At 47.0% G+C, this 21855-nt stretch overlaps 1 protein-coding gene across 4 annotated transcripts; it reads right to left on the bottom strand.

The window, feature by feature from the left end:
- Positions 1 to 339: 339 nt before the first annotated feature.
- Positions 340 to 19963, bottom strand: rabl6b (RAB, member RAS oncogene family-like 6b). Of its 4 annotated transcripts, XM_038273876.1 has the most exons (18): positions 19810 to 19963; positions 18407 to 18722; positions 18198 to 18332; positions 18072 to 18086; positions 16098 to 16145; positions 15921 to 15950; positions 15580 to 15632; positions 15411 to 15499; positions 14243 to 14383; positions 11194 to 11299; positions 10873 to 10976; positions 10357 to 10736; positions 10037 to 10184; positions 9038 to 9223; positions 5624 to 5852; positions 5359 to 5539; positions 5060 to 5115; positions 340 to 985 (listed from the first exon to the last, which is right to left on the bottom strand). In XM_038273876.1, exons 2-18 carry the CDS (start codon positions 18534 to 18536, stop codon positions 800 to 802), a joined length of 2217 nt encoding a protein of 738 aa, XP_038129804.1. In that variant the 5' UTR covers positions 18537 to 18722; positions 19810 to 19963; the 3' UTR covers positions 340 to 799. The 4 variants fall into 4 exon arrangements, with proteins under 4 accessions (XP_038129804.1, XP_038129806.1, XP_038129805.1 ...); XM_038273878.1 differs by lacking the exon at positions 15921 to 15950 and having other exon boundaries at positions 341 to 985; XM_038273877.1 differs by lacking the exon at positions 18072 to 18086 and having other exon boundaries at positions 341 to 985.
- Between the last annotated feature and the right edge of the window lie 1892 nt (positions 19964 to 21855).

Genomic DNA, 21855 nt, shown 5'->3' with positions numbered 1-21855 from the left:
AATGAGTCACTGTATGACATCATTCAGTTAATGAGTCACCGTATGACGTCATTCAGTTAATGAGTCACCATATGACATCATCCAGTTAATGAGTCACCGTATGACATCATCCAGAGTTAATGAGTAACTGTATGATGTCATCCAGAGTTAATGAGTCACTGTATGACATCATCCAGAGTTAATGAGTCACTGTATGACATCATCCAGTTAATGTCACTGTATGACATCATCCAGAGTTAATGAGTCACCGTATGACATCCAGTTAATGAGTCACCATATGACATCATCCAGAGTTAATGAGTAACTGTATGATGTCATCCAGAGTTAATGAGTCACTGTATGACATCATCCAGAGTTAATGAGTCACTGTATGACATCATCCAGTTAATGAGTCACCGTATGACGTCATCCAGAGTTAATGAGTCACTGTATGACATCATCCAGTTAATGAGTCACCGTATGACGTCATCCAGAGTTAATGAGTCACCGTATGACATCATCCAGTTAATGAGTCACCGTATGACGTCATCCAGAGTTAATGAGTCACTGTATGACGTCATCCAGTAAATGAGTCACCGTATAAAGTAAATTTTCCTAAAACAGATTCAGTCGTTTAGAGCATGCTCACATCACTATTTACAGCAAACCAAATAAAAGCTGAACCCAGAGGAACGGATGGGGTCAAAGGTCAGCCCTAAGCACCGCCCCCTGGTTGGTTGGAGTGAGAATGAGGAAGGAAGTGGGTGGATGCAGTGAGGAATATGGCTGGTGTCTCTCTGTTCTGCAAAGCAGTGAGACTTTATAGCTCCTCATAATCCCCACCGTCTCTTTTGACTGAAGCACCCCCCCCACCCAGGAAGTCCTCCAATTCATCAACTTTTGTTTTCTTGGATTTGGATTTTTTCTTCTTCTTGTCATCTCCTGCTGCAGCTTCATCTTTCTCCTTCTTCTTGTGTTTGTGTTTCTTCTTGCTCTTGTCGTCTTCCTGTGTGGAAGATAAAACGTTCATTAACTCCTGAACTATGAAGGACCAACTCTGCCATATTTAAAAATAAATACAGAAATAAATAAATGCTCAATAAATGTATAAGCATACAATTAATTGCCATCAAAAAAGTGAGACATAAATGTATATAACTCTTAATTAGCTTCTTTATTTATTTGCCTTTGTAATATTTACCTTATTTATTTTTCTGTCCTTTATAATCTTCAACTTTATTTTTTAATTACTTATATTTTTAAGTATTTATTTATGTGCATGTTATAATATTTTTGTCTGTTTTATTCTTCCTTTGTATTTTTTTACCTTAGTTATTTCTTCGCCGCTGTTCATTTCTCTCTGCCCTTTTTACATTTCTCTCTGCATTTATGCCTCATTATGCAAATGAGGAGGGGGCGTGTCCTAGAGAGTCAACTTCTGCTCATTGGTTGGCTTGGCGGCCCATCTTCTTAACTCACAGAGCTCAGAGTACTAAGTTAAATGTTCTCTTTTCTGTTGCTGTTGTTCAATAAAAGTACGTTTTAAGATAATTTGAGGCGAGAACCTTATACTTTTAAGCATCACCATATGGCCCATTCACAGATTTAATGCGTAATTTAAAAGAAAATGTGACGAACTTGAGAGGACCGTGGCAACCAGCGGAGCTCCGAAGCTGACGGCAGCCAGGTCTATAGCCAGGCTATGATGGCGATTTTTTGTTGTATTTGGCAAAGTTTGGCAAAGTCCCTACTCAAGTTCTAATGACTTCAGACTCGACATCAGACTCACCTCCTGTAGATTCGACCGATGTAGTAAAATGCTAACCAACACGCTTCACACACGGCTATGCCGAGAGAGGGCCGCTGCAGATGGGCTGTGGTTAGACCTGGCTGCCGTCAGCTTCGGAGCTTTGCTGGTTGCCACGGTCCTCTCAAGTTCGTCACATTTTCTTTTAAATTACGCATTAAATCTGTGAATGGGCCATATGGTGATGCTTAAAAGTATACGGTTCTCGCCTCAAATGATCTTAAAACATACTTTAATTGAACAACAGCAACAGAAAAGAGAACATTTAACTTAGTACTCTGAGCTCTGTGAGTTAAGAAGATGGGCCGCCAAGCCAACCAATGAGCAGAAGTTGACTCTCTAGGACACACCCCCTCCTCATTTGCATAATGAGGCATAAATGCAGAGAGAAATGTAAAAAGGGCATAGAGAAATAAACAGCGGCGAAGAAATAACTAAGGTAAAAAAATACAAAGGAAGAATAAAACAGACAAAAATATTATAACATGCACATAAATAAATACTTAAAAATATAAGTAATTAAAAAATAAAGTTGAAGATTATAAAGGACAGAAAAATAAATAAGGTAAATATTACAAAGGCAAATAAATAAAGAAGCTAATTAAGAGTTATATACATTTATGTCTCACTTTTTTGTTGGCAATTAATTGTATGCTTATACATTTATTGAGCATTTATTTATTTCTGTATTTATTTTTAAATATGGCAGAGTTGGTCCTTCATACTGAACGGATAAAGAAGCAAGTTATCTCTAATCATTCAGATTTTCCAAAATGATTAATAAAGCCATGTATGGTCAACATATCGGTTGATCCATTCATGTCCTGACGACGGCGTCTAGCCTGGTTTATTAAACTAAGGACGCATGCTCTCAGCATCGTCATCATCGTCCTCTTCCTCCCCTGAGTCAGGAGAAGCGAGCGCTTCAGGAGGTGGAGGCAGTAGCAGCAGCTCAACAACAACTGCTGCTGACCTGATCAAGGCTGCACTTTAAAAAATGAAATTGTCTGGAGAGCTGCTCTAAACAAAATATCTTTCTGTTTACACTTGTGTACAAAATAAATCCGTCTAATGCTGCCGCTCCATCATATGAACCATGCAGCTACACTATATTGCCAAAAGTATTTGCTCACCCATCCAAATTATTGGAATCAGGTGTTCCAATCACTTCCATGGCCACAGGTGTATAAATTCAAGCACCTAGGCATGCAGACTGTTTTTACAAACATTTGTGAAAGAATGGGTCGCTCTCAGGAGCTCAGTGAATTCCAGCGTGGAACTGTGATAGGATGCCACCTGTGCAACAAATCCAGTCGTGAAATTTCCTCGCTCCTAAATATTCCACAGTCAACTGTCAGCTGTATTATAAGAAAATGGAAGTGTTTGGGAACGACAGCAACTCAGCCACGAAGTGGTAGGCCACGTAAACTGACGGAGCGGGGTCAGCGGATGCTGACGCGCATAGTGCGAAGAGGTCGCCAACTTTCTGCAGAGTCAATCACTACAGACCTCCAAACTTCATGTGGCCTTCAGATTAGCTCAAGAACAGTGCGCAGAGAGCTTCATGGAATGGGTTTCCATGGTCGAGCAGCTGCATCCAAGCCATACATCACCAAGTGCAATGCAAAGCGTCGGATGCGGTGGTGTAAAGCACGCCGCCACTGGACTCTAGAGCAGTGGAGACGCGTTCTCTGGAGTGACGAATCGCGCTTCTCCATCTGGCAATCTGATGGACGGGTCTGGGTTTGGCGGTTGCCAGGAGAACGGTACTTGTCTGACTGCATTGTGCCAAGTGTAAAGTTTGGTGGAGGGGGGATTATGGTGTGGGGTTGTTTTTCAGGAGCTGGGCTTGGCCCCTTAGTTCCAGTGAAAGGAACTCTGAATGCTTCAGCATACCAAGACATTTTGGACAATTCCATGCTCCCAACTTTGTGGGAACAGTTTGGAGCTGGCCCCTTCCTCTTCCAACATGACTGTGCACCAGTGCACAAAGCAAGGTCCATAAAGACATGGATGACAGAGTCTGGTGTGGATGAACTTGACTGGCCTGCACAGAGTCCTGACCTCAACCCGATAGAACACCTTTGGGATGAATTAGAGCGGAGACTGAGAGCCAGGCCTTCTCGTCCAACATCAGTGTGCGACCCCACAAATGCGCTTCTGGAAGAATGGTCAAAAATTCCCATAAACACACTCCTAAACCTTGTGGACAGCCTTCCCAGAAGAGTTGAAGCTGTTCTAGCTGCAAAGGGTGGACCGACGTCATATTGAACCCTATGGATTAGGAACGGGATGTCACTTAAGCTCATATGTGAGTCAAGGCAGGTGAGCAAATACTTTTGGCAATATAGTGTATGTAATTCTGCAGTAGACCAGCAGCAGCGTTACAGATGGACGCCTGTAGGATCCGTTAAATGGAGGAATTTATTCTCTTTCTCTTCAGTTTTTTATTTAAATAAAACCAACAAACAGGTAAAGTTTCTGGCTCCTCCAACTCCAGTTCCTCAGACCATTCAGCTCTGAGTCAGAACATCTATGATGGTCCTGAAGAGAAGCAATTAAACTAGAGATAACTGAGATCAGTCTGTTGAACCGCCTCACCTACCCAGCATGCATTGCATAGAGGGGACTCCCACGGGTATGACCAAATATGAAAGACTAATAAATGACTGAACAAGAAATATTGAGTTTGACCAACGGCCATTTGAAGTTATTACGGAATATTAAACGGCAGCTTATACTGTTGCAACCGCACACATCAAATGTTGCTTGGGTCTGGGCGCAAACTGGTTTTGCTGGTATGCTTTAGCAACGTCGGTCTGGAATTTCTAGGGACGCACAAGTTTCCTGCCAAGGCGCAAGGGGGAGTCTATTCGAGAACTCGCGAGAACTTTGGCGGATGGTCATGAGAACTTCTTCGGCAGCAACAGGAGTGTTAATTTTCCAAAACAACAAGAGCGCGTCTGGAAGATATCACGGTCACGGAGACGGATCTAGAGTTGCTAGACATCGAAGAGGAACAGGTTCTGTTAATGGAGTTTGCATAAAGACAAAGGGGGACGTGTAGGTGGTGTTTACGCCCCTTGAATCAGACCAGGGATGAGGCTAGGGGTTTTTGATCCGGCACCGAATCGAGAAGGAGGTTGCAGAAGCTTTGCGTCAGAAGCATAAATTGGCCTTTAGGCCCAAAGGTTCAACGGCGACCCCTGATTGAAATATCTGAGTCAGTGTGACAGAGCTCACGTTCACAGCGGCCGATAAGGACAGCATTACCTCCTTGCTTTTCTTCTTCTTCTTTTTCTTCTCTTTGGACAGCATGCTGTCCTTTTCTAGAATAAAGATGAAGATCGAAGTGATTATTAACTCATCTGAGGTCAAAACACACATTTTCTATAAAATGCTGCAACATGAGACTCAGAAACAGTCATTGGGAGGCAACAGTTCCTCCATCTTTCTCTGGTCCTCATACAATTCCTCATCTAGTCAGAGGACCTGGGCTCCAGGTCAGGGACGAGACAATCCTGGACGGGACCAGAGAGTTAACTGGTTTTACTGGTTCCAACATGACTGACCTTCATGCTCTTCGCTGCTGTCCTTTGCTGTTCGAGGCTCTTCGTGGATTCCCAGGCCAAACAGATCCGTATCATCCTTGGATTTGAAGGAAATCTCAGTGGGTTTCAGTGGCGCCTTGGAGAAACGCGCGTCTTCATCAGAGAGGTCTGACAGAAGCTCATCTCTGACTGGAAAGATGTCCTAAAAGCAAGAACGGGAAAGCCGCTGATGTCAGAGAGAAGCAGCCCCTCCCCCCTCTCCCTCAGCCAATCAGCTGCAGCTCACCTTTGCAGTCTTTGGGGTGTCTGAGGCTTCTGACTCAAAGTCAGGGTCGTCCATGACAAAGGAGAGCATCTGCTGGGCTACGGGGGCCTCAGGCTCCGAGTCCGAGTCCTCTGCTCTGGCTGGCCCCCCCCCCCTCCTGCCTGCTGGCGGAGCAGCTGGCTCTACTGCTGGAGCGAACGTCAGGGAGACCGGAGCAACCCTGACCTCTGGAGCTTTCTGGATGACCGGCCTGGAGGAGGAAGACAGCTAGCAGTTTCCTCCAGTCAGAGATGGAAAAGTTCAGAAATGTTCCTGAGGAGCTTAGATGTTCTACTGGTCAGCTCTTCCTCTACTGGTCAGCTCTTCCTCTACTAGGAAGTTCTTCCTCTACTGGTCAGCTCTTCCTCTACTAGGAAGTTCTTCCTCTAATAGGAAGTTCTTCCTCTACTGCTCAGCTCTTCCTCTACTAGGAAGTTCTTCCTCTAATGGTCAGCTCTTTCTCTACTAGGAAGTTCTTCCTCTACTGGTCAGCTCTTCCTCTACTAGGAAGTTCTTCCTCTACTGGTCAGCTCTTCCTCTACTAGGAAGTTCTTCCTCCACTGGTCAGCTCGTCCTCTACTAGGAAGTTCTTCCTCCACTGGTCAGCTCTTCCTGTACTAGGAAGTTCTTCCTCTACTGGTCAGCTCTTCGTCTACTAGGAAGTTCTTTTTTTTCCTCTAACGGTCATCTCTTCCTATACTAGGAAGTTCTTCCTCTACTAGGAAGTTCTTCCTCCACTGGTCAGCTCTTCCTGTACTAGGAAGTTCTTCCTCTACTGGTCAGCTCTTCCTCTACTAGGAAGTTCTTTTTTTTCTCTAATGGTCAGCTCTTCCTCTACTAGGAAGTTCTTCTTCCACTGGTCACCTCTTTATCTACTAGGAAGTTCTTCCTCTACTAGAAAGTTCTTCCTCTAATGGTCAGCTCTTCCTGTACTAGTAAGTTCTTTTTTTTCTCTAATGGTCAGCTCTTCCTCTACTAGGAAGTTCTTCCTCCACTAGAAAGTTCTTCCTCTACTAGAAAGTTCTTCCTCTACTAGGAAGTTCTTCCTCCACTAGAAAGTTCTTCCTCTACTAGAAAGTTCTTCCTCTACTAGAAAGTTCTTCCTCTACTAGAAAGTTCTTCTTCTACTAGAAAGTTCTTCCTCTAATGGTCAGCTCTTCCTGTACTAGGAAGTTCTTCCTCTAATGGTCAGTACTCTTCCTCTACTAGAAAGTTCTTCCTCTACTAGAAAGCTCTTCCTCTACTAGGAAGTTCTTCCTCTACTGGTCAGCTCTTCCTCTACTAGGAAGTTCTTCCTCCACTGGTCAGCTCGTCCTCTACTAGGAAGTTCTTCCTCCACTGGTCAGCTCTTCCTGTACTAGGAAGTTCTTCCTCTACTGGTCAGCTCTTCGTCTACTAGGAAGTTCTTTTTTTTCCTCTAACGGTCATCTCTTCCTATACTAGGAAGTTCTTCCTCTACTAGGAAGTTCTTCCTCCACTGGTCAGCTCTTCCTGTACTAGGAAGTTCTTCCTCTACTGGTCAGCTCTTCCTCTACTAGGAAGTTCTTTTTTTTCTCTAATGGTCAGCTCTTCCTCTACTAGGAAGTTCTTCTTCCACTGGTCAGCTCTTCATCTACTAGGAAGTTCTTCCTTTACTAGAAAGTTCTCCCTCTAATGGTCAGCTCTTCCTGTACTAGGAAGTTCTTCCTCTACTAGAAAGTTCTTCCTCTAATGGTCAGCTCTTCATGTACTAGGAAGTTCTTCCTCTAATGGTCAGCTCTTCATGTACTAGGAAGTTCTTCCTCTAATGGTCAGCTCTTCCTCTACTAGGAAGTTCTTCCTCTACTGGTCAGCTCTTCCTCTACTAGGAAGTTCTTACTCTACTGGTCAGCTCTTCCTGTACTAGGAAGTTCTTCCTCTACTGGTCAACTCTTCCTCTACTAGGAAGTTCTTCCTCTACTAGAAAGTTCTTCCTCTACTAGAAAGTTCTTCCTCTACTGGTCAGCTCTTCCTCTACTGGTCAGCTCTTCCTGTACTAGGAAGTTCTTCCTGTACTAGGAAGTTCTTCCTCTACTAGAAAGTTATTCCTCTACTAGAAAGTTCTTCATCTACTGGTCAGCTCTTCCTCTACTAGGAAGTTCTTCCTCTACTGGTCAGCTCTTCCTCTACTAGAAAGTTATTCCTCTACTGGTCAGCTCTTCCTCTACTAGGAAGTTCTTCCTCTACTGGTCAGTTCTTCCTCTACTGGTCAGCTCTGCCTCTACTAGGAAGTTCTTCCTCTACTAGGAAGTTCTTCCTCCACTGGTCAGCTCTTCCTCTACTAGGAAGTTCTTCCTCTACTGGTCAGCTCTTCCTCTACTAGAAAGTTCTTCCTCTACTGGTCAGCTCTTCCTCTACTGGTCAGCTCTTCCTCTACAAGGAAGTTCTTCCTCTACTGGTCAGCTCTTCCTCTACTAGGAAGTTCTTCCTCCACTGGTCAGCTCTTCCTGTATTAGGAAGTTCTTCCTCTACTAGAAAGTTCTTCCTCTACTGGTCAGCTCTTCCTGTACTAGAAAGTTCTTCCTCTACTGGTCAGCTCTTCCTCTACTAGGAAGTTCTTCCTCTACTAGGAAGTTCTTCCTCCACTGGTCAGCTCTTCCTCTACTAGGAAGTTCTTCCTCTACTGGTCAGCTCTTCCTCTACTAGAAAGTTCTTCCTCTACTGGTCAGCTCTTCCTCTACTGGTCAGCTCTTCCTCTACAAGGAAGTTCTTCCTCTACTGGTCAGCTCTTCCTCTACTAGGAAGTTCTTCCTCCACTGGTCAGCTCTTCCTGTATTAGGAAGTTCTTCCTCTACTGGTCAGCTCTTCCTCTACTGGTCAGCTCTTCCTGTACTAGGAAGTTCTTCCTCCACTGGTCAGCTCTTCATCTACTAGGAAGTTCTTCCTCTACTAGAAAGTTCTTCCTCTACTGGTCAGCTCTTCCTGTACTAGAAAGTTCTTCCTCTACTGGTCAGCTCTTCCTGTACTAGAAAGTTCTTCCTCTACTGGTCAGCTCTTCCTGTACTAGGAAGTTCTTCCTCTACTGGTCAGCTCTTCCTCTACTAGAAAGTTCTTCCTCTACTAGAAAGTTCTTCCTCTACTAGAAAGTTCTTCCTCTACTAGAAAGTTCTTCCTCTACTAGAAAGTTCTTCCTCTACTAGAAAGTTCTTCCTCTACTGGTCAGCTCTTCCTCTACTGGTCAGCTCTTCCTCTACTAGGAAGTTCTTCCTCTACTGGTCAGCTCTTCCTCTACTAGGAAGTTCTTCCTCTACTGGTCAGCTCTTCCTTCACTGGGAAGAACACTGACTTACAGCCAGAGGAGGAGCATTCAGGTCATGGCTGCATAAAGGGATTTTGGAAGGAATCACATCAGTTATATTCATCATTGGTTTAGCTTACGCTTTCAGGTCAGGATCACTGTCCTGGTCCAGAGTGACTGGGGGGGCCACCCCCTCCTCTTCCTCACTGCTCAAAGAGATGTCTTTACTGTGGGGCAGGCTCCTGACCTGGGGAAGACTGGTGTCATCAGGATCCAGCTCATCTTGGAAAGCAGAAACCATGGGGTTCCCTCTGCTCTCTCCATCACTGCATCCAAACAAGAACAGGAGGAATGTCCCTTCATCATCATAATCATCATCATCCTCCTCCTCCTCCTCCACCAAAGGTCTGTTTATCGAGGCCTTCAGCTTTGGTTCAATAAATATCCTGCATGTGTCAAAGACCATCCCTTTGCTGATCAATCCAAACCACCAGCTAACAAAGATGGCCGCTGTCTGCTTCCAGCTGGATTCCCTGACTTCCTGTTGCTTCCAGCTGGATTCCCTGACTTCCTGTTGCCTCCAACCGGATTCCATGACTTCCTGTTGCTTCCGGCTGGATTCCCTAACTTCCTGTTGCTTATGGCTGGATTCCCTGACTTCCTCTTGCCTCCAGCTAGATTCCCTGACTTCCTGTTGCCTCCAGCTAGATTCCCTGACTTCCTGTTGCTTCCGGCTGGATTCCCTGACTTCCTGTTGCTTCCGGCTGGATTCCCTGAATTCCTGTTGAATCCTGTTGCTTCCGACTGGATTCCCTGACTTCCTGTTGCCTCCAACTGGATTCCCTGACTTCCTGTTGCCTCCAGCTGGATTCCCTGACTTCCTGTTGCCTCCGGCTGGATTCCCTGACTTCCTGTTGCCTCCGGCTGGATTCCCTGACTTCCTGTTGCCTTCAACTGGATTCCCTGACTTCCTGTTGCCTCCAACTGGATTCCCTGACTTCCTGTTGCCTCCGGCTGGATTCCCTGACTTCCTGTTGCCTCCGGCTGGATTCCCTGACTTCCTGTTGCCTCCAGCTGGATTCCCTGACTTCCTGTTGCTTCCGGCCAGATTCCCTGACTTCCTGTTGATGGTTTCTCACCTGTCGCTGTCCACAGCTGGAGCAGGTTGGGGCACCTTGTTCTTGGAGGGCACACTGTCTTCCAGGAAACTCCTGTCCAGTCTCTCGTCTGGCACAAAATCATCCACACTCTGAACTTTAGCAGGACACATGGGTGCCGGAGGCTCCTCTAGGGAAGACATTGATATAAGCGTGAGTCAGAGCTGCTTCCCTCGCAGCGTTTCCTGCTCAGAAACACAGAGCCTCAGTGGAGCTGAACAATAACATTCCAACATCAGTTCAGCTTTAAACGTTTTGACAGATCTGAAGCAGAAGGGACCCGGAAGCAGGTCTGAACCTACCTGGACCAGAGGCAGGAATCTCAGCAGCAGCAGATGAACCAAACCAGCGAGATATGAAGCTGCGTTTTTGGGGACCTGACCCCCCAGGTGCAGAGGGTGACTGCTGGTGTTCGGGTGACTGGGGAGGAGGTTTAATTTCAGCCATGGGGGTGAAGGTTCCACTGACTACTGCTGTAGGGGGAGCAGGGGAGGGTGCAGACGGAGCCTGAGGAAGCATCTGGGAAGCCAGTGGAGGCTGAGGAGTGCTGGGACTGGAGCTGCCTGTGGAAGCACCACTGGGAGGGACGACCGGAGACTGGGAGCCAGAGGAGGGACTCTGACCGTTGGTCGGACCAGGAGAAGCATGGCCCTTACTGCGAGACTCCAGGTTCTCCAAGAAACTGGAAAAGTCACATAAGAATTTATTTGATAAGTAAAAAGAAAAGAGACTTGTTCTGAAAAACAAGTCATCGGGAAAAGGCAGGAATAGTTCTGGGCTCTGGTTTTTATGAAGCACAAAGAGAAAACTGGCCATACATCTCATAGTTCTGATCCTCAGTCTCCTGCTGGACAGTCAGCTCCTCCAGGGTGGCGTCCATGTCCAGCTGGTTGGTCTCCAGCTGCCTTAGGAGCGTTTCTCTCTGCAAGAATAAAACAGAAATCCAGCCAGAGGTCCTGTTTCATGCCTGGATCAACGGTGGAGATACACAACCAGTAACCCAGAAAGACAGACCAGCAGACATGAACACAGACCACTCACTGATACGAAGACAACAACTGAGAACCTAGCAAGTTAGAAAATACATCAGAGCTGAGAAAGGACCCGCATGGAGGATAGAGACTGTGGAGGAAGCTAACCTGGAGCTGCAGGAAGGGGATGTTGAAGAACCTGTGCAAATACTTCAAGCCAAACCCGTTCTTCATAGACGATTCAGCGTAGTGAATGTAGGATGATCCCATCGGTCTGGAGAGAAGAACATGGACCCAACAGAACATCAGCAATGGATGGCAGAACCTCAGGGGCTAATCTACGCCAGAGACGGACGTCAGAACCTCAGGGGTTCATCTACGCCAGAGACGGACGTCAGAACCTCAGGGGTTCATCTACGTCAGCGACGGACGTCAGAACCTCAGGGGTTCATCTACGCCAGCGACGGACGTCAGAACCTCAGGGGTTCATCTACGTCAGCGACGGACGTCAGAACCTCAGGGGTTCATCTACGCCAGCGACGGACGTCAGAACCTCAGGGGTTCATCTACGCCAGCGACGGACGTCAGAACCTCAGGGGTTCGTCTACGCCAGCGACGGACGTCAGAACCTCAGGGGTTCGTCTACGTCAGCGACGGACGTCAGAACCTCAGGGGTTCGTCTACGCCAGCGACGGACGTCAGAACCTCAGGGGTTCGTCTACGCCAGCGACGGACGTCAGAACCTCAGGGGTTCATCTACGTCAGCGACGGACGTCAGAACCTCAGGGGTTCGTCTACGCCAGCGACGGCCGTCAGAACCTCAGGGGTTCGTCTACGCCAGCGACGGCCGTCAGAACCTCAGGTGTTCGTCTACGTCAGCGACGGACGTCAGAACCTCAGGGGTTCGTCTACGCCAGCGACGGACTTCAGAACCTCAGGGGTTCGTCTACGTCAGCGACGGACGTCAGAACCTCAGGGGTTCGTCTACGCCAGCGACGGACGTCAGAACCTCAGGGGTTCGTCTACGTCAGCGACGGACGTCAGAACCTCAGGGGTTCGTCTACGTCAGCGACGGACGTCAGAACCTCAGGGGTTCGTCTACGCCAGCGAAGGACGTCAGAACCTCAGGGGTTCATCTACTCCAGCGACGGACGTCAGAACCTCAGGGCTTCATCTACTCTACGTCAGCGACGGACGTCAGAACCTCAGGGGTTCATCTACGTCAGCGACGGACGGCAGAACCTCAGGGGTTCATCTACGTCAGCGACGGACGGCAGAACCTCAGGGGTTCATCTACGTCAGCGACGGACGGCAGAACCTCAGGGGTTCATCTACGCCAGCGACGGACGTCAGAACCTCAGGGGTTCATCTACGTCAGCGACGGACGTCAGAACCTCAGGGGTTCATCTACGCCAGCGACGTACGTCAGAACCTCAGGGGTTCGTCTACGTCAGCGACGGACGTCAGAACCTCAGGTGTTCATCTACGCCAGCGACGGACGTCAGAACCTCAGGGGTTCATCTACGCCAGCGACGGACGTCAGAACCTCAGGGGTTCATCTACGTCAGCGACGGACGTCAGAACCTCAGGGGTTCATCTACGCCAGCGACGGAAGTCAGAACCTCAGGGGTTCGTCTACGCCAGCGACGGACGTCAGAACCTCAGGGGTTCGTCTAGGCCAGCGACGGACGTCAGGACCTCAGGGGTTCGTCTACGCCAGCGACGGACGTCAGGACCTCAGGGGTTCATCTACGCCAGCGACGGACGTCAGAACCTCAGGGGTTCGTCTACGTCAGCGACGGACGTCAGAACCTCAGGGGTTCGTCTACGCCAGCGACGGACGTCAGAACCTCAGGGGTTCGTCTACGCCAGCGACGGACGTCAGAACCTCAGGGGTTCATCTACGCCAGCGACGGACGTCAGAACCTCAGGTGTTAATCTACGCCAGCGACGGACGTCAGAACCTCAGGTGTTCATCTACGTCAGCGACGGACGTCAGAACCTCAGGTGTTCATCTACGCCAGCGAGGGACGTCAGAACCTCAGGGGTTCATCTACGCCAGCGACGGAAGTCAGAACCTCAGGGGTTCATCTACGCCAGCGACGGACGTCAGAACATTAGGTGTTCATCTACGTCAGCGACGGACGTCAGAACCTCAGGGGTTCGTCTACGCCAGCGACGGACGTCAGAACCTCAGGGGTTCGTCTACGCCAGCGACGGACGTCAGAACCTCAGGGGTTCGTCTACGCCAGCGACGGACGTCAGAACCTCAGGGGTTCATCTACGCCAGCGACGGACGTCAGAACCTCAGGGGTTCGTCTACGTCAGCGACGGACGTCAGAACCTCAGGGGTTCGTCTACGCCAGCGACGGACGTCAGAACCTCAGGGGTTCGTCTACGCCAGCGACGGACGTCAGAACCTCAGGGGTTCGTCTACGCCAGCGACGGACGTCAGAACCTCAGGTGTTAATCTACGCCAGCGACGGACGTCAGAACCTCAGGTGTTCATCTACGTCAGCGACGGACGTCAGAACCTCAGGGGTTCGTCTACGTCAGCGACGGACGTCAGAACCTCAGGGCTTCATCTACTCTACGTCAGCGACGGACGTCAGAACCCCAGGGGTTCGTCTACGCCAGCGACGGACGTCAGAACCTCAGGGGTTCGTCTACGCCAGCGACGGACGTCAGAACCTCAGGGGTTCATCTACGCCAGCGACGGACGTCAGAACCTCAGGTGTTAATCTACGCCAGCGACGGACGTCAGAACCTCAGGTGTTCATCTACGTCAGCGACGGACGTCAGAACCTCCGGGGTTCATCTACGTCAGCGACGGACGTCAGAACCTCAGGGCTTCATCTACTCTACGTCAGCGAGGGACGTCAGAACCTCAGGGGTTCATCTACGTCAGCGACGGACGTCAGAACCTCAGGGGTTCATCTACGCCAGCGACGGACGTCAGAACCTCAGGGGTTCATCTACGTCAGCGACGGACGTCAGAACCTCAGGGCTTCATCTACGCCAGAGATGGATGTAGATCGGGGGCTTGGCGGTGAGGTTGTGTAGGGGTGGGGCCTGCATGGACCTTTCCTAAAGGCACTTTGATGGACGTTTCTATGGTGAGCTAATACTGTGGATTAGGTAACAGAGATGCTCTCTCTGCAGAGCAGAGCTACCTCAGCCCATGGGGGGGCAGGGAGTAGACTAACTGATCATTTACCTGTTTAGCCCTGCGATAAAGTCCCGGATGTCATCAGGGAGAATAACGCGATGTTCTCCCATGTCTCGGTGATTCCCCAGAACACACACCGGTACGTGGGTGGGTACTTTGGGAAGCTCCCTCAGGATGTAATTGAATGTCCTAGAATGGACAGACCAGACGGCACAAACGAGTCTGCTTGACTTGTTCAGTCTATTACTACAGAAAATAAGACATGAACCTTCTTGATTTTACACAGACAGAACTTTACTTTTTCTCCTCAGCTTATTATTTATTGTCATTGATCACATGGGGTTAAAATATGCCCTGAACAAGCAGCAGAAAGACAAACAAGAACTAAGAAAACATTTATTAAGTTATATCTGGCCGCTGCAGACGGGCTAACGTTAGCCCCGGCCGCTGCAGACGGGCTAACGTTAGCCCCGGCCCCTGCAGACGGGCCAACGTTAGCCCCGGCCGCTGCCTGCAGACGGGCCAATGTTAGCCCTGGCCGCTGCAGATGGGCTAACGTTAGCTCTGGCCGCTACAGACGGTCTAACGTTAGCCCCGGCCGCTGCAGACGGGCCAACGTTAGCCCTGGCCGCTGCAGATGGGCTAACGTTAGCTCTGGCCGCTACAGACGGGCTAACGTTAGCCCCGGCCGCTGCAGACGGGCCAACGTTAGCCCCAGGCGGCTTTAATTAATGAATGACCTATTTAAGTATTAATTAATTCATTAGTTATTTATTGTATTGTGTCTCTAGTCACCTTCATGAGAACTGCAACAGCATCTCCTTTAGTATAACTCTCAGTAACTAATAAACTAGGGCGCCATCTATAAAATGTATCTATGCAGGGCCAAGGCAAATCCCCCAATGGAGCTCTACGCAGGAATTATTCATTATGTGGATTAAAAGAATCCATTTCTGATCCCAGGAATACCAGATGGAAGCACAGAGGACTGGATTTAGCCTTTTTTCTGTTTTTATCAGGGATAAAAGCTGATAAAATAGCTCCTCTTTGTTTCTGCTGTTCAGACATCTGGAAAGCTGAAAATTCAAACAGTGTTGCTTTAGATTAGTCAATTCTTTGGAGGGATTATTATTAGTTAATCCCTTTCTCTGGGAGGCAGTTTCTGACCATAGAAAAGTGAATCATCTGCACTCATTAGCTTAAATGCAGGTCTTACCACTGTTTGGTGATGTCATACATCATGATGACACCATTGCAGTTCTTGTAGACATCCAGGAACTCTGCATCCAGGGCCACCTCGTCTGACTGCAACACAAAGGTTTAACCAGAGCTCCTTCAGCTGTAAAGCTAGTAGCCTGACCCCATGACAGCCATGTGACGCTCACCTCTTGAGGCTCATTCTCCAATTTCAAGTTGTCCCCACGGCGCTTTCCTTTACCTGTGAGGACATGAAAATCAGCAGTTCAGACAAGAAGAGCAGGAACAAGGCTTAAAGACTTAAAGTCTACTGCAGCTATTTTCTGTGAGTAAAGCAAGCAGAGCGATTATCCTGTAAGGAAAGCAGAGTGGATGTCCAGGCTAAATATGGGAAAACAGAATCACATGAAGAGAAATTCAGCTCTGAGCACAGCCACACGTTCTAACTACAGACTTTCAACATAAGGTTAGAGGAGGCAAGGCACACTCAAGGCACACAGGAGTTTCTATGCATTCCAGTCCGGCTCACCTCCACCTTCAGGAAGAGGATATTTTTGGCCTTAGATGATTGCAAAGGAAGTGTAAAAAAAAGACAACATCAAGACTAGAGACAGAGAAAAAAAGCAAACTGAACACACGCCTCTGCTTTAAAGTCTGCAGCATGAAGACAAGAATAAAACATCTAAAGTTGGATCTGAACACTCACCTTTGTCCACAACATCCCACACCTCCACCTTCACCACGTCATCAGTAGCTGAGCACAAAGCAGAGAGCAGAAACATTATGGCGGACTGACAGCAGGAAGGATCTCTGAAACTAGAGATGCACTGAGAAACTATCAGAGATGGTTTCCAGGTGGATCAATCCTGATTGGTCACCAACCATCAGGAAAGATGTTCACTGAAATTAGCTGAAGGTGTAATTAGATGTAATCTTGCTGGATTAAGCTCCATATGAAAACAGTCAGTTAGCCTATCTAGTCATTGGGATCTACAGTTTGAAAGGTCAGTATGAGGAGCTTCTAATAGACTGTCAATCATCTACCATCATCTAGGAACTATAAGAAATATAGAGCTAGGAGGAGCTAATTGACCACAGGTTCCTGTATGTGAAATCAGCCGTAATCTGAGAAAGTTCAGGCTAATGGTTGTTAGCGTCTCTCTAGGTTCTCACATATAAAGCCTTAAATGGCCAAGCTCCCTCTGATATCAGAGATCTGATTGTTCCTTATGTTCCTAACAGAGCACTTCGCTCTCAATCTGCAGGTTTACTAGTGGTTCCTAGAATTTCTAAAAGTAGAATGGGAGGCAGATCTTTTAGTTATCAGGCTCCTCTCCTGTGGAACCAACTACCAGTTTTAGTCCGTGAGGCAGACACCCTGTCTACTTTTAAGGCTAGGCTTAAAACTTTCCTTTTTGATAAAGCTTCTAGTTAGAGTGGCTCAGGTTATCCTGATCTATCTCTATAGTTCTGCTGCTATAGGCTTAGACTGCTGGAGGACATAGGGACCCCTTTTTCATCATCCTGCTTCATTCTATCTCTATTCTCCCACTCTGCAGAATCTGTTAGTTCAATCTCTAACGTTCTGCTCTCTCTGCTTTTTCTCATAGTAGCTTTGCCTCGTCTGTTCCTGTTTGGCTGTGACTCCATCCTGGAGAGAAATATCAGCTGTGCTGCTGCCATCAACATCTTTGTTTCTACATGTTGGAGCTTGGCCTGTTTTCCAGTGTAGTCCTGTTTCTCTGACTGTGACTAACTGGATGTGCTCTCTTCATCCTCTGACATGGGAGCTGGCTCGGAGCTCGTCTGCCTGGCTGTGTGTTTCCTGGACGGGGCCGCCTGTGGAGCTGGTTGACAGTTGCCTTTTGTATCTATGCTTCTTTTTCTATGTCTGCTTCTGTCTCCTTGAACCCCAGTGGGCCTCAGCAGATGGCCGCTCACACTGAGCCTGGTTCTGCTGGGGGTTTCTTCCTGTTCAAAGGGAGTTTTTCCTCTCCACTGTCGCTACAAGCATGCTTAGTGTGAGGGATTGCTGAAGAGTCAATGAGTCGATGCAATCAGCTGGTTTTCCTTAGATAGAAAACTTTGCCTGGATGATCTGGTTAATCTTGATCTACAAAGTGACGTGAGATTATATGATGTGAAATTGAGCTATAGAAATAAATGAATAGAATGAAGTTGCCTGTCTATCATCCTGTAGCCCAGGCCAGTCTGTAGAGGTAAAGACCTCCTGTACGCAGGAACAGACCACCTTTATGCAGGTATAGCTGCTAAAGGAGGAGAACATATGTTCTCCTTAAAGAACAACCATCAGGTTAGTGAGAGGAAGAATTTTACTGATAAACTAAATAATTCCAGCAGCAGACGATGTGATCTGCTGACACCATGTTTCTGTTCATTCTAAGGGGAAATATTCTGTCATCATTCTGTGATCCTTTGACAGGAGTCCATCCTCTGACTCTGGGTGAAGATTTCTCTGATTCTAACATGAAGAAATACGAGCAGGAAGGTTGGAAACTGAACAGTAATTGACTTTAGAAACAGCTGATCCTCATGGTTTGAACAGTTCCTATGAACAATCAGTGCTTCTCCATCTAAAGGGTCGGGCTGCAGGCGTCTGTCCTGCCCACTAACTCTAAACCTCTACCAGCTCCAACTATTTGGACTGAGACGGTTTTACCTTGATATGGAGCCACTGAAATAAATCACCAGACAGCAGAGGTTGAAAATAACATCAGGACAGGAAGAAACGAAGGCATCTGTTTGCTGCAGGAACAAGCTGCAGCCGGAGGACAAAAGGACTTACTTTTGTAATTCCAGTGAATACTGGTGACCTGGATCTCCTGAGTGGGAATGTACTCCTCTACAAACTTCTTCCCCTGCAGTCGGTGCCACAAAGTGCTCTTTCCAGTATTTCGGTCTCCTCGGATGACTATTTTCACTTGAGTGAGAAAAGTAAAACCAGATGTTATCACAGTTTGGCACCGAGGGAACATCTGCTATTGTTCATCTTACTGTTATACTGAACGCCTTTGGCGAAGCGGCGCTGCAGACTCTGGTTCATGGACTGCAGTCCTGAAGGGATGGTTTTCTCCCTGAGCTGCCCAGGCTCAGACCCCACCAGCTTCTTTAGAGCTGAAAACATCTTTGACCAGGAGATCCAAACCCTGAGCCTCCACTAGATGAGATTCCTTTAGAAAACCGTAGAACCGTCTCCTCAAAGGGGAGGAGCTTAGCGCTCCATGTTTAGAAACAGGACAGATTGATAGTTATGGATGAAGGTGGATCCTGTCAGTGGAGAGCTCCTCTACTGGGATGTTAGGGCCGTCATCTGAGAAATAAACAACAACAGACGTTAGTAAATAAACAACAACAGACGTTAGTAAATAAACAACAACAGACGTTAGGAAATAAACAACAACAGACGTTATTAAATAAACAACAACAGACGTTAGTAAATAAACAACAACAGACGTTAGTAAATAAACAACAACAGACGTTAGGAAATAAACAACAACAGACGTTAGGAAATAAACAACAACAGACGTTAGGAAATAAACAACAACAGACGTTATTAAATAAACAACAACAGACGTTAGTAAATAAACAACAACAGACGTTATTAAATAAACAACAGACGTTAGTAAATAAACAATAACAGCCCAACTCATCGTTATTTACATGTGCATTTATAAATACATGTTCTGCATATGTGAACTAACTTAAAGATGCAATAAAATAAAATATTAATGTTGTCACATAGAAACTACCCAGGATTCTACTTTATTTCTGAAACGTCATTTTATGCTTTTCCAGTCAGAATCCTAAAGCTAAGGTAATAAAACTAATATATATTCTTTATTTGAGTATTTTTCCATTTGGTGGAAATGTAAAAGAGTTATAAATAAAAAGTCAAGGCAGCTGAAGCTCTAAGGTTCCTCTTGTTACAGAGGAGAACATGAGGAGATCAGCTGACCTGCAGGATCCAGTGACAATAAGAGCCTGGATGAAATATTCACACTATAGAGACTCACGGCGGTCCCTTCGTGTTTAACATCAAAGGAAACATTGCTTTGATCTTTACAGGCTCCATTAAATGAAAGATAAACCAGTTCAATAACATGAGTGGAGAACGAAGATGTTATTAACAGAGGGCTGGGTTAGCATTAGCATCCTTAGCTCTGTTCTCATGGTTATAAGTTTCTAAGTTTCTATCTTTAAATGTTTATAATCCAAATAAAGCCTCAGCATCTCAGCGCAGAGGAAGCCTGAACAGGAATCAAACAGGAAGGTTATCTCCTGCTCACTGCTAGCTAGCAGCACTTAGCTTAGCATCCTTGGCTCCCAGCAAGATGGCGGCTTCCAGCAGCGGCCCCCGGCCCCAGGCCCACCTGGCCCCCCGGCCCCCAAACACTCACCGCTGCGGGAGGAGGAGGGAACCGGCATCGTTTTCTGACCATCGGTCAGACAGCAGGACACATTCCTCCGCTAAGAGGACCGCAGACCGGAAATAAAGCGGAACGTCAAACTGCCATATCCGGTAGAAACTTCAAATTAAAAGTCTGCAATAAAACAAAGAAATCGGTTCTACGGAAATGATCTAAAAATCCAAAACGGTTTATTGAAAATAATGGTTTAAGCCAAACAGACCAGGGATAAGAAAGGAGGAGGAGGAGGCTGCTGGTGAAACCTGTGCAGCGATGCTCTGATCAACCAGCGATCCAGGCGACTGGTTGATCAGAGCTGATTGCAGACATCCCAACTCATTTCAGGGAGATGACCCCCCCCCCCCCCCCCCCACACACACACACAAACACACACACCCTGGGAACAACAAACCCGCACCATGCCCCATACACACACACTTAAGGCCAGCAACTTTTCATCAACTGTTTATTGGTAATTTCTTAAACACTAAACAGAACAGTATTGGTCTTTAATTTTCAATACTTTCAACACGCTGTCATACGCTGTTTTTTAAAATAAAGACTGTTGGTACTCATCCAGCTCTGTCTGTTGAATATTGGGTCCAAGGTTTCGGGCCCTTGACGGTTTCCTTATTTTGTCTAAATTAGAGACAGGAGGATTATTCCCGCATCAGGCCACAGAGCAGTGGACCAGCAGCAAAGTCCTCCCAGTGTGTCTGCAGAGGACAGACTCTCTCTGGTACTGGAAAGCTCAGATGTTCACACTCTGCTCTAGACTGCTGGGCTCCTTTAGTCAGGCAGTCATCCCTCCTGGTTAGGCGTTCTGGTCTTCTACAGTTTCCTACAAAGTAAAAGGTGGACTGTGTTTAATGGGAGGAAGACTGTCCCAGATCTGCTCTGGATCACAGAGCTTCTCTTCCAGCTTAGATAAACTGCAACTGATGCTGGAAAGATCTGGTTTGCTCAGGACTAAGGACTGGCTTGCAGTGGTGAAGGACAGAGACATGGGTCTTCTCACAGCTCCCATGATGAGGTAGAGGTTCAATTCTATTCATTTTGTTTCTATAGCTCCAACCCATAACATGTCATCTCGGGTCACTTTATAGATCCAATTTAACCAGATCATCCAGTCAAATTGGTTCAAAGTTTTCTATCTAAGGAAAACCAGCTGATTGCATCGACTCATTGACTCTTCAGCAATCCCTCACACTAAGCATGCTTGTAGCGACAGTGGAGAGGAAAAACTCCCTTTGAACAGGAAGAAACCTCCAGCAGAACCAGGCTCAGTGTGAGCGGCCATCTGCTGAGGCCCACTGGGGTTCAAGGAGACAGAAGCAGACATAGAAAAAGAAGCATAGATACAAAAGGCAACTGTCAACCAGCTCCACAGGCGGCCCCGTCCAGGAAACACACAGCCATTATTCTGCTTCAGCCAAGCTGCAGGAATGATCAAACATGTCGACAGGGAAGGATGTCATTCTGCTCCTGTGTTCAACATCAAACAGGTCTTAGTTTGGCTAACACACCTGTGGGACCGTAGACATTAAATACATAGATGCCTTATTGGACGCTGTCAGCAGCGAGATCAATGTGCCTAGAGTTTATGTAATAAAGTTATTGGTTTATTCTAAAATACTGAGTTCCTTGTTCCTTCAGCTCTCGGCTTTTATTTAACAGGTGCTCTGTTAACTCAGGTCCGAACGAATCATTCTCTGCCATAAAAACACTTCGCTGTCGTAACATATCTGCCATAAAGTGTATGTCGCAAAACACAACATCCTCTGACATTTATCATCTTAATGTTTATTTGTAAAATATATAACTTTGCATATCCCTCAGTATGAGTTCAATTTAAATCTGAATAAATCTGTGAAATCTAACTGAAAGGTCATTTTAGAATCAGTTTTGCTCTTTTAAGGGGTTAATATAATCTGTGACACTGGTCTGACCCAAGATGGCCGCCCTACAGGCACGTCGACCAGCGTCCAATGAGGCATCTAGCTGTATAATGTCTATGTTTGGGACATCCAGATGGGG

This window comes from Cyprinodon tularosa, unplaced genomic scaffold (genome assembly GCF_016077235.1).
Source record: "Cyprinodon tularosa strain WSP-4 unplaced genomic scaffold, ASM1607723v1 ctg896, whole genome shotgun sequence".
Lineage (NCBI taxonomy): Eukaryota > Metazoa > Chordata > Actinopteri > Cyprinodontiformes > Cyprinodontidae > Cyprinodon > Cyprinodon tularosa.
This window is presented reverse-complemented; position numbering and strand designations above follow the sequence as displayed.